The following is a 15,424-nucleotide window of genomic DNA, read 5'->3' on the forward strand; positions in this document are numbered from 1 at the left end:
TCTACAACCACTAGACATCCCTCTACATCCATCTACTGCCACTAGACATCCATCTACATCCATCTACTGCCACTAGACATCCATCTACAGCCACTAGACATCCATCTACAGCCACTAGACATCCATCTACAGCCACTAGACATCCATCTACAGCCACTAGACATCCATCTACAGCCACTAGACATCCATCTACAGCCACTAGACATCATTCTACAGCCACTAGACATCCATCTACAGCCACTAGACATCCATCTACAGCCACTAGACATCCATCTACAGCCACTAGACATCCATCTACAGCCACTAGACATCCATCTACAGCCACTAGACATCCATTTACAGCCACTAGACATCCATCTACAGCCACTAGACATGCATCTACAGCCACTAGACATGCATCTACAGCCACTAGACATCCATCTACTGCCATTAGACATCCATCTACAGCCACTAGACATCCATCTACAGCCACTAGACATGCATCTACAGCCACTAGACATGCATCTACAGCCACTAGACATCCATCTACTGCCACTAGACATCCATCTACAGCCACTAGACATCCATCTACAGCCACTAGACATCCATCGACATCCATCTACAGCCACTAGACATCCATCTACAGCCACTAGACATCCATCTACATCCATCTACAGCCACTAGACATCCATCTACAGCCACTAGACATCCATCTACAGCCACTAGACATCCATCTACATCCATCTACAGCCACTAGACATCCATCTACAGCCACTAGACATCCATCTACATCCATCTACAGCCACTAGACATCATCTACAGCCACTAGACATCCATCTACAGCCACTAGACATCCATCTACAGCCACTAGACATCCATCTACTGCCACTAGACATCCATCTACATCCATCTACAGCCACTAGACATCCATCTACAGCCACTAGACATCCATCTACAGCCACTAGACATCCATCTACATCCATCTACAGCCACTAGACATCCATCTACTGCCACTAGACATCCATCTACATCCATCTACAACCACTAGACATCCCTCTACATCCATCTACTGCCACTAGACATCCATCTACATCCATCTACTGCCACTAGACATCCATCTACAGCCACTAGACATCCATCTACAGCCACTAGACATCCATCTACAGCCACTAGACATCCATCTACAGCCACTAGACATCCATCTACAGCCACTAGACATCCATCTACAGCCACTAGACATCATTCTACAGCCACTATACATCCATCTACATCCACTAGACATCCATCTACATCCACTAGACATCCATCTACAGCCACTAGACATCCATCTACAGCCACTAGACATCCATCTACAGCCACTAGACATGCATCTACAGCCACTAGACATGCATCTACAGCCACTAGACATCCATCTACAGCCACTAGACATCCATCTACATCCATCTACAGCCATCTACAGCTACTAGACATCCATCTACAGCCTCTAGACATCCATCTACAGCCTCTAGACATCCATCTACAGCCACTAGACATCCATCTGCAGCCACTAGACATCCATCTACAGCCACTAGACATCCATCTACTGCCACTAGACATCCATCTACATCCATCTACTGCCACTAGACATCCATCTACAGCCACTAGACATCCATCTACAGCCACTAGACATCCATCTACAGCCACTAGACATCCATCTACATCCATCTACTGCCACTAGACATCCATCTACAGCCACTAGACATCCATCTACAGCCACTAGACATCCATCTACAGCCACTAGACATCCATCTACAGCCACTAGACATCCATCTACTGCCACTAGACATCCATCTACATCCATCTACAGCCACTAGACATCCATCTACAGCCACTAGACATCCATCTACATCCATCTACAGCCACTAGACATCCATCTACAGCCACTAGACATCCATCTACAGCCACTAGACATCCATCTACATCCATCTAAAGCCACTAGACATCCATCTACTGCCACTAGACATCCATCTACATCCATCTACTGCCACTAGACATCCATCTACAGCCACTAGACATCCATCTACAGCCACTAGACATCCATCTACAGCCACTAGACATCCATCTATAGCCACTAGACATCCATCTACAGCCACTAGACATCCATCTACAGCCACTAGACATCCATCTACAGCCACTAGACATCCATCTACAGCCACTAGACATCCATCTACAGCCACTAGACATCCATCTACATCCATCTACAGCCACTAGACATCCATCTACAGCCAGTAGACATCCATCTACAGCCACTAGACATCCATCTACAGCCACTAGACATCCACCTACAGCCACTAGACATCCATCTACAGCCACTAGACATCCATCTACAGCCACTAGACATCCATCTACAGCCACTAGACATCCATCTACTGCCACTAGACATCCATCTACAGCCACTAGACATCCATCTACTGCCACTAGACATCCATCTACAGCCACTAGACATCCATCTACAGCCACTAGACATCCATCTACAGCCACTAGACATCCATCTACAGCCACTAGACATCCATCTACATCCATCTACAGCCACTAGACCTCCATCTACAGCCACTAGACCTCCATCTACAGCCACTAGACATCCATCTACAGCCACTAGACCTCCATCTACAGCCACTAGACCTCCATCTACAGCCACTAGACCTCCATCTACAGCCACTAGACCTCCATCTACAGCCACTAGACATCCATCTACAGCCACTAGACATCCATCTACAGCCACTAGACATCCATCTACAGCCACTAGACATCCATCTACAGCCACTAGACATCCATCTACAGCCACTAGACATCCATCTACTGCCACTAGACATCCATCTACTGCCACTAGACATCCATCTACATCCATCTACAGCCACTAGACATCCATCTACAGCCACTAGACATCCATCTACATCCATCTACAGCCACTAGACATCCATCTACTGCCACTAGACATCCATCTACATCCATCTACAGCCACTAGGCATCCATCTACAGCCACTAGACATCCATCTACAGCCACTAGACATCCATCTACATCCATCTACAGCCACTAGACATCCATCTACATCCATCTACAGCCACTAGACATCCATCTACAGCCACTAGACATCCATCTACAGCCACTAGACATCCATCTACATCCATCTACAGCCACTAGACATCCATCTACATCCATCTACAGCCACTAGGCATCCATCTACAGCCACTAGACATCCATCTACATCCATCTACAGCCACTAGACATCAGCCACTAGACATCCATCTACAGCCACTAGACATCCATCTACAGCCACTAGACATCCATCTACAGCCGCTAGACATCCATCTACAGCCGCTAGACATCCATCTACAGCCGCTAGACATCCATCTACAGCCACTAGACATCCATCTACAGCCACTAGACATCCATCTACAGCCACTAGACATCCATCTACAGCCACTAGACATCCATCTACATCCATCTACATCCACTAGACATCCATCTACAGCCACTAGACATCCATCTACAGCCACTAGACATCCATCTACTGCCACTAGACATCCATCTACAGCCACTAGACATCCATCTACAGCCACTAGACATCAATCTACAGCCACTAGACATCCATCTACAGCCACTAGACATCCATCTACAGCCACTAGACATCCATCTACAGCCACTAGACATCCATCTACTGCCACTAGACATCCATCTACATCCATCTACTGCCACTAGACATCCATCTACAGCCACTAGGCATCCATCTACAGCCACTAGACATCCATCTACATCCATCTACTGCCACTAGACATCCATCTGCATCCACTAGACATCCATCTACAGCCACTAGACATCCATCTACATCCATCTACATCCACTAGACATCCATCTACAGCCACTAGACATCCATCTACTGCCACTAGACATCCATCTACAGCCACTAGACATCCATCTACAGACACTAGACATCCATCTACATCCACTAGACAACCATCTACAGCCACTAGACATCCATCTACAGCCACTAGACATCCATCTACAGCCACTAGACATCCATCTACAGCCACTAGACATCCATCTACAGCCACTAGACATCCATCTACAGCCACTAGACATCCATCTACAGCCACTAGACATCCATCTACATCCATCTACAGCCACTAGACATCCATCTATAGGCACTAGACATCCATCTACAGCCACTAGACATCCATCTACAGCCACTAGACATCCATCTACATCCATCTACAGCCACTAGACATCCATCTACAGCCACTAGACATCCATCTACATCCATCTACAGCCACTAGACATCCATCTACAGCCACTAGACATCCATCTACAGCCACTAGACATCCATCTACAGCCACTAGACATCCATCTATATCCATCTACAGCCACGAGACATCCATCTACATCCATCTACAGCCATCTACAGCTACTAGACATCCATTTACAGCCTCTAGACATCCATCTACAGCCTCTAGACATCCATCTACAGCCACTAGACATCCATCTGCAGCCACTAGACATCCATCTACAGCCACTAGACATCCATCCACATCCATCTACAGCCACTAGACATCCATCTACTGCCACTAGACATCCATCTACATCCATCTACAGCCACTAGACATCCATCTACAGCCACTAGACATCCATCTACAGCCACTAGACATCCATCTACAGCCACTAGACATCCATCTACAGCCACTAGACATCCATCTACAGCCACTAGACATCCATCTACAGCCACTAGACATCCATCTACAGCCACTAGACATCCATCTACATCCATCTACTGCCACTAGACATCCATCTACAGCCACTAGACATCCATCTACATCCATCTACAGCCACTAGACATCCATCTACAGCCACTAGACATCCATGTACAGCCACTAGACATCCATCTACTGCCACTAGACATCCATCTACATCCATCTACAGCCACTAGACATCCATCTACAGCCACTAGACATCCATCTACAGCCACTAGACATCCATCTACAGCCACTAGACATCCATCTACAGCCACTAGACATCCATCTACAGCCACTAGACATCCATCTACTGCCACTAGACATCCATCTACAACCACTAGACATCCATCTACAGCCACTAGACATCCATCTACTGCCACTAGACATCCATCTACATCCATCTACAACCACTAGACATCCCTCTACATCCATCTACTGCCACTAGACATCCATCTACATCCATCTACTGCCACTAGACATCCATCTACAGCCACTAGACATCCATCTACAGCCACTAGACATCCATCTACAGCCACTAGACATCCATCTACAGCCACTAGACATCCATCTACAGCCACTAGACATCCATCTACAGCCACTAGACATCATTCTACAGCCACTAGACATCCATCTACAGCCACTAGACATCCATCTACATCCATCTACAGCCACTAGACATCCATCTACAGCCACTAGACATCCATTTACAGCCACTAGACATCCATCTACAGCCACTAGACATGCATCTACAGCCACTAGACATGCATCTACAGCCACTAGACATCCATCTACTGCCACTAGACATCCATCTACAGCCACTAGACATCCATCTACAGCCACTAGACATCCATCTACAGCCACTAGACATGCATCTACAGCCACTAGACATGCATCTACAGCCACTAGACATGCATCTACAGCCACTAGACATCCATCTACTGCCACTAGACATCCATTTACAGCCACTAGACATCCATCTACAGCCACTAGACATCCATCGACATCCATCTACAGCCACTAGACATCCATCTACAGCCACTAGACATCCATCTACATCCATCTACAGCCACTAGACATCCATCTACAGCCACTAGACATCCATCTACATCCATCTACAGCCACTAGACATCCATCTACAGCCACTAGACATCCATCTACAGCCACTAGACATCCATCTACATCCATCTACAGCCACTAGACATCCATCTACAGCCACTAGACATCCATCTACAGCCACTAGACATCCATCTACATCCATCTACAGCCACTAGACATCCATCTACAGCCACTAGACATCCATCTACAGCCACTAGACATCCATCTACTGCCACTAGACATCCATCTACATCCATCTACAGCCACTAGACATCCATCTACAGCCACTAGACATCCATCTACAGCCACTAGACATCCATCTACATCCATCTACAGCCACTAGACATCCATCTACTGCCACTAGACATCCATCTACATCCATCTACAACCACTAGACATCCCTCTACATCCATCTACTGCCACTAGACATCCATCTACATCCATCTACTGCCACTAGACATCCATCTACAGCCACTAGACATCCATCTACAGCCACTAGACATCCATCTACAGCCACTAGACATCCATCTACAGCCACTAGACATCCATCTACAGCCACTAGACATCAATCTACAGCCACTAGACATCATTCTACAGCCACTATACATCCATCTACATCCACTAGACATCCATCTACATCCACTAGACATCCATCTACAGCCACTAGACATCCATCTACAGCCACTAGACATCCATCTACAGCCACTAGACATGCATCTACAGCCACTAGACATCCATCTACAGCCACTAGACATCCATCTACATCCATCTACAGCCATCTACAGCTACTAGACATCCATCTACAGCCTCTAGACATCCATCTACAGCCTCTAGACATCCATCTACAGCCACTAGACATCCATCTGCAGCCACTAGACATCCATCTACAGCCACTAGACATCCATCTACTGCCACTAGACATCCATCTACATCCATCTACTGCCACTAGACATCCATCTACAGCCACTAGACATCCATCTACAGCCACTAGACATCCATCTACAGCCACTAGACATCCATCTACATCCATCTACTGCCACTAGACATCCATCTACAGCCACTAGACATCCATCTACAGCCACTAGACATCCATCTACAGCCACTAGACATCCATCTACAGCCACTAGACATCCATCTACTGCCACTAGACATCCATCTACATCCATCTACAGCCACTAGACATCCATCTACAGCCACTAGACATCCATCTACATCCATCTACAGCCACTAGACATCCATCTACAGCCACTAGACATCCATCTACAGCCACTAGACATCCATCTACATCCATCTAAAGCCACTAGACATCCATCTACTGCCACTAGACATCCATCTACATCCATCTACTGCCACTAGACATCCATCTACAGCCACTAGACATCCATCTACATCCACTAGACATCCATCTACTGCCACTAGACATCCATCTACAGCCACTAGACATCCATCTACAGCCACTAGACATCCATCTACATCCACTAGACAACCATCTACAGCCACTAGACATCCATCTACAGCCACTAGACATCCATCTACAGCCACTAGACATCCATCTACAGCCACTAGACATCCATCTACAGCCACTAGACATCCATCTACATCCATCTACAGCCACTAGACATCCATCTATAGGCACTAGACATCCATCTACAGGCACTAGACATCCATCTACATCCATCTACAGCCACTAGACATCCATCTACAGCCACTAGACATCCATCTACAGCCACTAGACATCCATCTACAGCCACTAGACATCCATCTACATCCATCTACAGCCACTAGACATCCATCTACAGCCACTAGACATCCATCTACATCCATCTACAGCCACTAGACATCCATCTACAGCCACTAGACATCCATCTACAGCCACTAGACATCCATCTACAGCCACTAGACATCCATCTATATCCATCTACAGCCACGAGACATCCATCTACATCCATCTACAGCCATCTACAGCTACTAGACATCCATTTACAGCCTCTAGACATCCATCTACAGCCTCTAGACATCCATCTACAGCCACTAGACATCCATCTGCAGCCACTAGACATCCATCTACAGCCACTAGACATCCATCCACATCCATCTACAGCCACTAGACATCCATCTACTGCCACTAGACATCCATCTACATCCATCTACTGCCACTAGACATCCATCTACAGCCACTAGACATCCATCTACAGCCACTAGACATCCATCTACAGCCACTAGACATCCATCTACAGCCACTAGACATCCATCTACAGCCACTAGACATCCATCTACAGCCACTAGACATCCATCTACAGCCACTAGACATCCATCTACAGCCACTAGACATCCATCTACAGCCACTAGACATCCATCTACAGCCACTAGACATCCATCTACAGCCACTAGACATCCATCTACATCCATCTACTGCCACTAGACATCCATCTACAGCCACTAGACATCCATCTACAGCCACTAGACATCCATCTACAGCCACTAGACATCCATCTACAGCCACGAGACATCCATCTACAGCCACTAGACATCCATCTACTGCCACTAGACATCAATCTACTGCCATCTACAGCCACTAGACATCCATCTACAGCCACTAGACATCCATCTACAGCCACTAGACATCCATCTACATCCACTAGACAACCATCTACAGCCACTAGACATCCATCTACAGCCACTAGACATCCATCTACAGCCACTAGACATCCATCTACAGCCACTAGACATCCATCTACAGCCACTAGACATCCATCTACATCCATCTACAGCCACTAGACATCCATCTATAGGCACTAGACATCCATCTACAGGCACTAGACATCCATCTACATCCATCTACAGCCACTAGACATCCATCTACAGCCACTAGACATCCATCTACAGCCACTAGACATCCATCTACAGCCACTAGACATCCATCTACATCCATCTACAGCCACTAGACATCCATCTACAGCCACTAGACATCCATCTACATCCATCTACAGCCACTAGACATCCATCTACAGCCACTAGACATCCATCTACAGCCACTAGACATCCATCTACAGCCACTAGACATCCATCTATATCCATCTACAGCCACGAGACATCCATCTACATCCATCTACAGCCATCTACAGCTACTAGACATCCATTTACAGCCTCTAGACATCCATCTACAGCCTCTAGACATCCATCTACAGCCACTAGACATCCATCTGCAGCCACTAGACATCCATCTACAGCCACTAGACATCCATCCACATCCATCTACAGCCACTAGACATCCATCTACTGCCACTAGACATCCATCTACATCCATCTACTGCCACTAGACATCCATCTACAGCCACTAGACATCCATCTACAGCCACTAGACATCCATCTACAGCCACTAGACATCCATCTACAGCCACTAGACATCCATCTACAGCCACTAGACATCCATCTACAGCCACTAGACATCCATCTACAGCCACTAGACATCCATCTACAGCCACTAGACATCCATCTACAGCCACTAGACATCCATCTACAGCCACTAGACATCCATCTACATCCATCTACTGCCACTAGACATCCATCTACAGCCACTAGACATCCATCTACAGCCACTAGACATCCATCTACAGCCACTAGACATCCATCTACAGCCACGAGACATCCATCTACAGCCACTAGACATCCATCTACTGCCACTAGACATCAATCTACTGCCATCTACAGCCACTAGACATCCATCTACAGCCACTAGACATCCATCTACAGCCACTAGACATCCATCGACATCCATCTACAGCCACTAGACATCCATCTACTGCCACTAGACATCCATCTACATCCATCTACTGCCACTAGACATCCATCTACAGCCACTAGACATCCATCTACAGCCACTAGACATCCATCTACTGCCACTAGACATCCATCTACAGCCACTAGACATCCATCTACTGCCACTAGACATCCATCTACAGCCACTAGACATCCATCTACAGCCACTAGACATCCATCTACAGCCACTAGACATCCATCTACATCCATCTACAGCCACTAGACCTCCATCTACAGCCACTAGACCTCCATCTACAGCCACTAGACCTCCATCTACAGCCACTAGACATCCATCTACAGCCACTAGACATCTATCTACAGCCACTAGACATCCATCTACAGCCACTAGACATCCATCTACAGCCGCTAGACATCCATCTACAGCCGCTAGACATCCATCTACAGCCGCTAGACATCCATCTACAGCCGCTAGACATCCATCTACAGCCACTAGACATCCATCTACATCCATCTACAGCCACTAGACATCCATCTACAGCCACTAGACATCCATCTACAGCCACTAGACATCCATCTACAGCCACTAGACATCCATCTACTGCCACTAGACATCCATCTACAGCCACTAGACATCCATCTACAGCCACTAGACATCCATCTACATCCATCTACAGACACTAGACATCCATCTACAGACACTAGACATCCATCTACAGCCACTAGACATCCATCTACAGCCACTAGACATCCATCTACTGCCACTAGACATCCATCTACATCCATCTACAGCCACTAGACATCCATCTATAGCCACTAGACATCCATCTACTGCCACTAGACATCCATCTACATCCATCTACAGCCACTAGACATCCATCTACAGCCACTAGACATCCATCTACTGCCACTAGACATCCATCTACATCCATCTACAGCCACTAGACATCCATCTACAGCCACTAGACATCCATCTACAGCCACTAGACATCCATCTACAGCCACTAGACATCCATCTACAGCCACTAGACATCCATCTACAGCCACTAGACATCCATCTACAGCCACTAGACATCCATCTACATCCATCTACTGCCACTAGACATCCATCTACAGCCACTAGACATCCATCTACAGCCACTAGACATCCATCTACAGCCACTAGACATCCATCTACAGCCACGAGACATCCATCTACAGCCACTAGACATCCATCTACTGCCACTAGACATCAATCTACTGCCATCTACAGCCACTAGACATCCATCTACAGCCACTAGACATCCATCTACAGCCACTAGACATCCATCGACATCCATCTACAGCCACTAGACATCCATCTACTGCCACTAGACATCCATCTACATCCATCTACTGCCACTAGACATCCATCTACAGCCACTAGACATCCATCTACAGCCACTAGACATCCATCTACTGCCACTAGACATCCATCTACAGCCACTAGACATCCATCTACTGCCACTAGACATCCATCTACAGCCACTAGACATCCATCTACAGCCACTAGACATCCATCTACAGCCACTAGACATCCATCTACATCCATCTACAGCCACTAGACCTCCATCTACAGCCACTAGACCTCCATCTACAGCCACTAGACCTCCATCTACAGCCACTAGACATCCATCTACAGCCACTAGACATCTATCTACAGCCACTAGACATCCATCTACAGCCACTAGACATCCATCTACAGCCGCTAGACATCCATCTACAGCCGCTAGACATCCATCTACAGCCGCTAGACATCCATCTACAGCCGCTAGACATCCATCTACAGCCACTAGACATCCATCTACATCCATCTACAGCCACTAGACATCCATCTACAGCCACTAGACATCCATCTACAGCCACTAGACATCCATCTACAGCCACTAGACATCCATCTACTGCCACTAGACATCCATCTACAGCCACTAGACATCCATCTACAGCCACTAGACATCCATCTACATCCATCTACAGACACTAGACATCCATCTACAGACACTAGACATCCATCTACAGCCACTAGACATCCATCTACAGCCACTAGACATCCATCTACTGCCACTAGACATCCATCTACATCCATCTACAGCCACTAGACATCCATCTACAGCCACTAGACATCCATCTACTGCCACTAGACATCCATCTACATCCATCTACAGCCACTAGACATCCATCTACAGCCACTAGACATCCATCTACTGCCACTAGACATCCATCTACATCCATCTACAGCCACTAGACATCCATCTACAGCCACTAGACATCCATCTACAGCCACTAGACATCCATCTACAGCCACTAGACATCCATCTACTGCCACTAGACATCCATCTACAGCCACTAGACATCCATCTACAGCCACTAGACATCCATCTACAGCCACTAGACATCCATCTACAGCCACTAGACATCCATCTACAGCCACTAGACATCCATCTACAGCCACTAGACATCCATCTACAGCCACTAGACATCCATCTACTGCCACTAGACATCCATCTACAGCCACTAGACATTCATCTACATCCACTAGACATCCATCTACAGCCACTAGACATCCATCTACATCCATCTACAGCCACTAGACATCCATCTACATCCACTAGACATCCATCTACAGCCACTAGACATCCATCTACAGCCACTAGACATCCATCTACAGCCACTAGACATCCATCTACAGCCACTAGACATCCATCTACAGCCACTAGACATCCATCTACAGCCACTAGACATCCATCTACATCCACTAGACATCCATCTACAGCCACTAGACATCCATCTACAGCCACTAGACATCCATCTACAGCCACTAGACATCCATCTACAGCCACTAGACATCCATCTACAGCCACTAGACGTCCATCTACAGCCACTAGACATCCATCTACAGCCACTAGACATCCATCTACAGCCACTAGACACAGTTCCTTCAGAAAGTATTCATACCCCTTGACTGACTCCACATTTTCTTGTGTTACAGCCTGAATTCAAAATGGATAACATTTCTTTCTTTCTCACCCATCAACACACAATAGCCCATAATGACAAAGTGATATTTCTGAATTTCATTTTCAAAAAACATGTTTTCATTTTGTCATTATGGGGTATTTTGTGTAGATCGGTGAAAAAATAATCCGTTTAATCCATTTTGAATTCAGGCTGGAACAACAACATAATGTGGAATAAGTGGAGGGGTATGAATACTTTCTGAAGGCACTGTACTAATGAATATTGTAATTAAGAGGATTTGCAAAGTTCTATCTATTTAAATACTTCATGAATATGCATGTAGAACATGGTATTTCATTTATACAAGTAAAAAAATGAATACTATCTGTCAAATCGACAACATGTTGAAACCATGTTAATGGTGCCATGGAAATCATTCATCCAATGGGTGCACACTCATGACACTAAGAAATGCGTAAATTGTATAACCGAATTCTCTCCACGCAGGTTTCCAGTAAACTTTTTTTCCCGTAGTCTGCTCAGTCATACACATTATAGTCAGATAAAAGGTAAACTTACATAGATGTTATCGAACTTTCCATCATAGAATAAAATGGGTTTATCCAGAACCATTTGTTGCGACACGTCATTCCCCTGTTCCAGAACTTGGTCTCCAGTGGTTTCGCCGAACGGGAAGAACTCTTCCCGGGTCAGACCGTGCACAGACAGCGCCAGAAGAAGGGCAGCGTAGACCAGACATCCTTGACCCTGCTGTCCCATGGTTAGTGCTGCTTCACGGACCGTGGAGTGGAGCAGTCAGAGGGGAGAGCAGATGCAGAGAGACTGTTGCACTGAACTGGCCCCACAGCAGATTAAGCACAGAGAGAGAGAGTTGTATCCAGGACCGGCTCTAGCCTTTTGGGGGCCCTAAGCAAGATTTTAGTGACCCCCCTCTTGACGGTTGATAGAAAAAAAAAGTGAATTTCCTGCAATTCTACCTATTTTGCCATGGGGCAGAGAGAAGGAATGTGCAGTTTTACAGCAAATTTCCTGCAATTCTACCTATTTTGCCATGGGGTGGAGCAATTTTACACATTTTGTAATTAATTACACCATGTCAATATGATATCTGAGTGAGAATAACGAATTAAGTGGCTGTCAGGGATCTTTATTTAACTAGGCAAGTCAGTTAAGAACAAATTTACAATGACGGCCTACCAAAAGGCAAAAGGCCTCCTGCGGGGACGGGGGCTGGGATTAAAATATATATATATAGGACAAAACACACTTCACGACAAGAGAGACACCACAACACTACATAAAGAGAGACACCACAACACTACATAAAGAGAGACACCACAACACTACATAAAGAGAGACACCACAACACTAAATAAAGAGAGACACCACAACACTACATAGAGACACCACACCACTACATAAAGAGAGACGCCACAACACTACATAAAGAGAGACGCCACGACACTACATAAAGAGAGACGCCACAACACTACATAAAGAGAGACGCCACAACACTACATAAAGAGAGACGCCACAACACTACATAAAGAGAGACGCCACAACACTACATAAAGAGAGACGCCACAACACTACATAAAGAGAGACACCACAACACTACATAAAGAGACACCACAACACTACATAAAGAGAGACACCACAACACTACATAAAGAGAGACGCCACAACACTACATAAAGAGAGACGCCACAACACTACATAAAGAGAGACACCACAACACTACATAAAGAGAGACACCACAACACTACATAAAGAGACACCACAACACTAGATAAAGAGAGACGCCACAACACTACATAAAGAGAGACGCCACAACACTACATAAAGAGAGACACCACAACACTACATAAAGAGAGACGCCACAACACTACATAAAGAGAGACGCCACAACACTACATAAAGAGAGACACCACAACACTACATAAAGAGAGAGAGAGACCACAGCACTACATAAAGAGAGACGCCACAACACTACATAAAGAGAGACGCCACAACACTACATAGAGACGCCACAACACTACATAAAGAGAGACGCCACAACACTACATAAAGAGAGACGCCACAACACTACATAAAGAGAGACGCCACAACACTACATAAAGAGAGACGCCACAACACTACATAAAGAGAGACACCACAACACTACATAAAGAGAGACGCCACAACACTACATAAAGAGAGACGCCACAACACTACATAAAGAGAGACGCCACAACACTACATAAAGAGACACCACAACACTACATAAAGAGAGACACCACAACACTACATAAAGAGAGACACCACAACACTACATAAAGAGAGACGCCACAACACTACATAAAGAGAGACACCACAACACTACATAAAGAGAGACACCACAACACTACATAAAGAGAGACGCCACAACACTACATAAAGAGAGACGCCACAACACTACATAAAGAGAGACGCCACAACACTACATAAAGAGAGACGCCACAACACTACATAAAGAGAGACGCCACAACACTACATAAAGAGAGACGCCACAACACTACATAAAGAGACGCCACAACACTACATAAAGAGAGACGCCACAACACTACATAAAGAGACGCCACAACACTACATAAAGAGAGACGCCACAACACTACATAAAGAGAGACGCCACAACACTACATAAAGAGAGACGCCACAACACTACATAAAGACGCCACAACACTACATAAAGAGAGACGCCACAACACTACATAAAGAGACACCACAACACTACATAAAGAGAGACACCACAACACTACATAAAGAGAGACGCCACAACACTACATAAAGA

The 15,424-nt window shown here is 46.0% G+C and overlaps 1 protein-coding gene across 1 annotated transcript in view; it reads right to left on the reverse strand.

Annotated features, from left to right (window-relative positions):
- The window catches only part of nid1a (nidogen 1a), a gene marked incomplete at its 3' end in the record, with an annotated part of 108,460 nt that extends 95,045 nt beyond the window's left edge, over window positions 1–13,415 (reverse strand). The window contains exon 1 of the mRNA XM_084161977.1: window positions 13,174–13,415. Coding sequence (XP_084018103.1) covers window positions 13,174–13,374 — 201 coding nt within the window. The 5' untranslated portion in view covers window positions 13,375–13,415. The remainder of the gene's footprint in view (window positions 1–13,173) is intronic.
- Between the last annotated feature and the right edge of the window lie 2,009 nt (window positions 13,416–15,424).

The sequence above is a fragment of the Coregonus lavaretus genome (genome assembly GCF_964263955.1).
Source record: "Coregonus lavaretus genome assembly, chromosome: 1".
In the NCBI taxonomy this organism is placed as follows: domain Eukaryota; kingdom Metazoa; phylum Chordata; class Actinopteri; order Salmoniformes; family Salmonidae; genus Coregonus; species Coregonus lavaretus.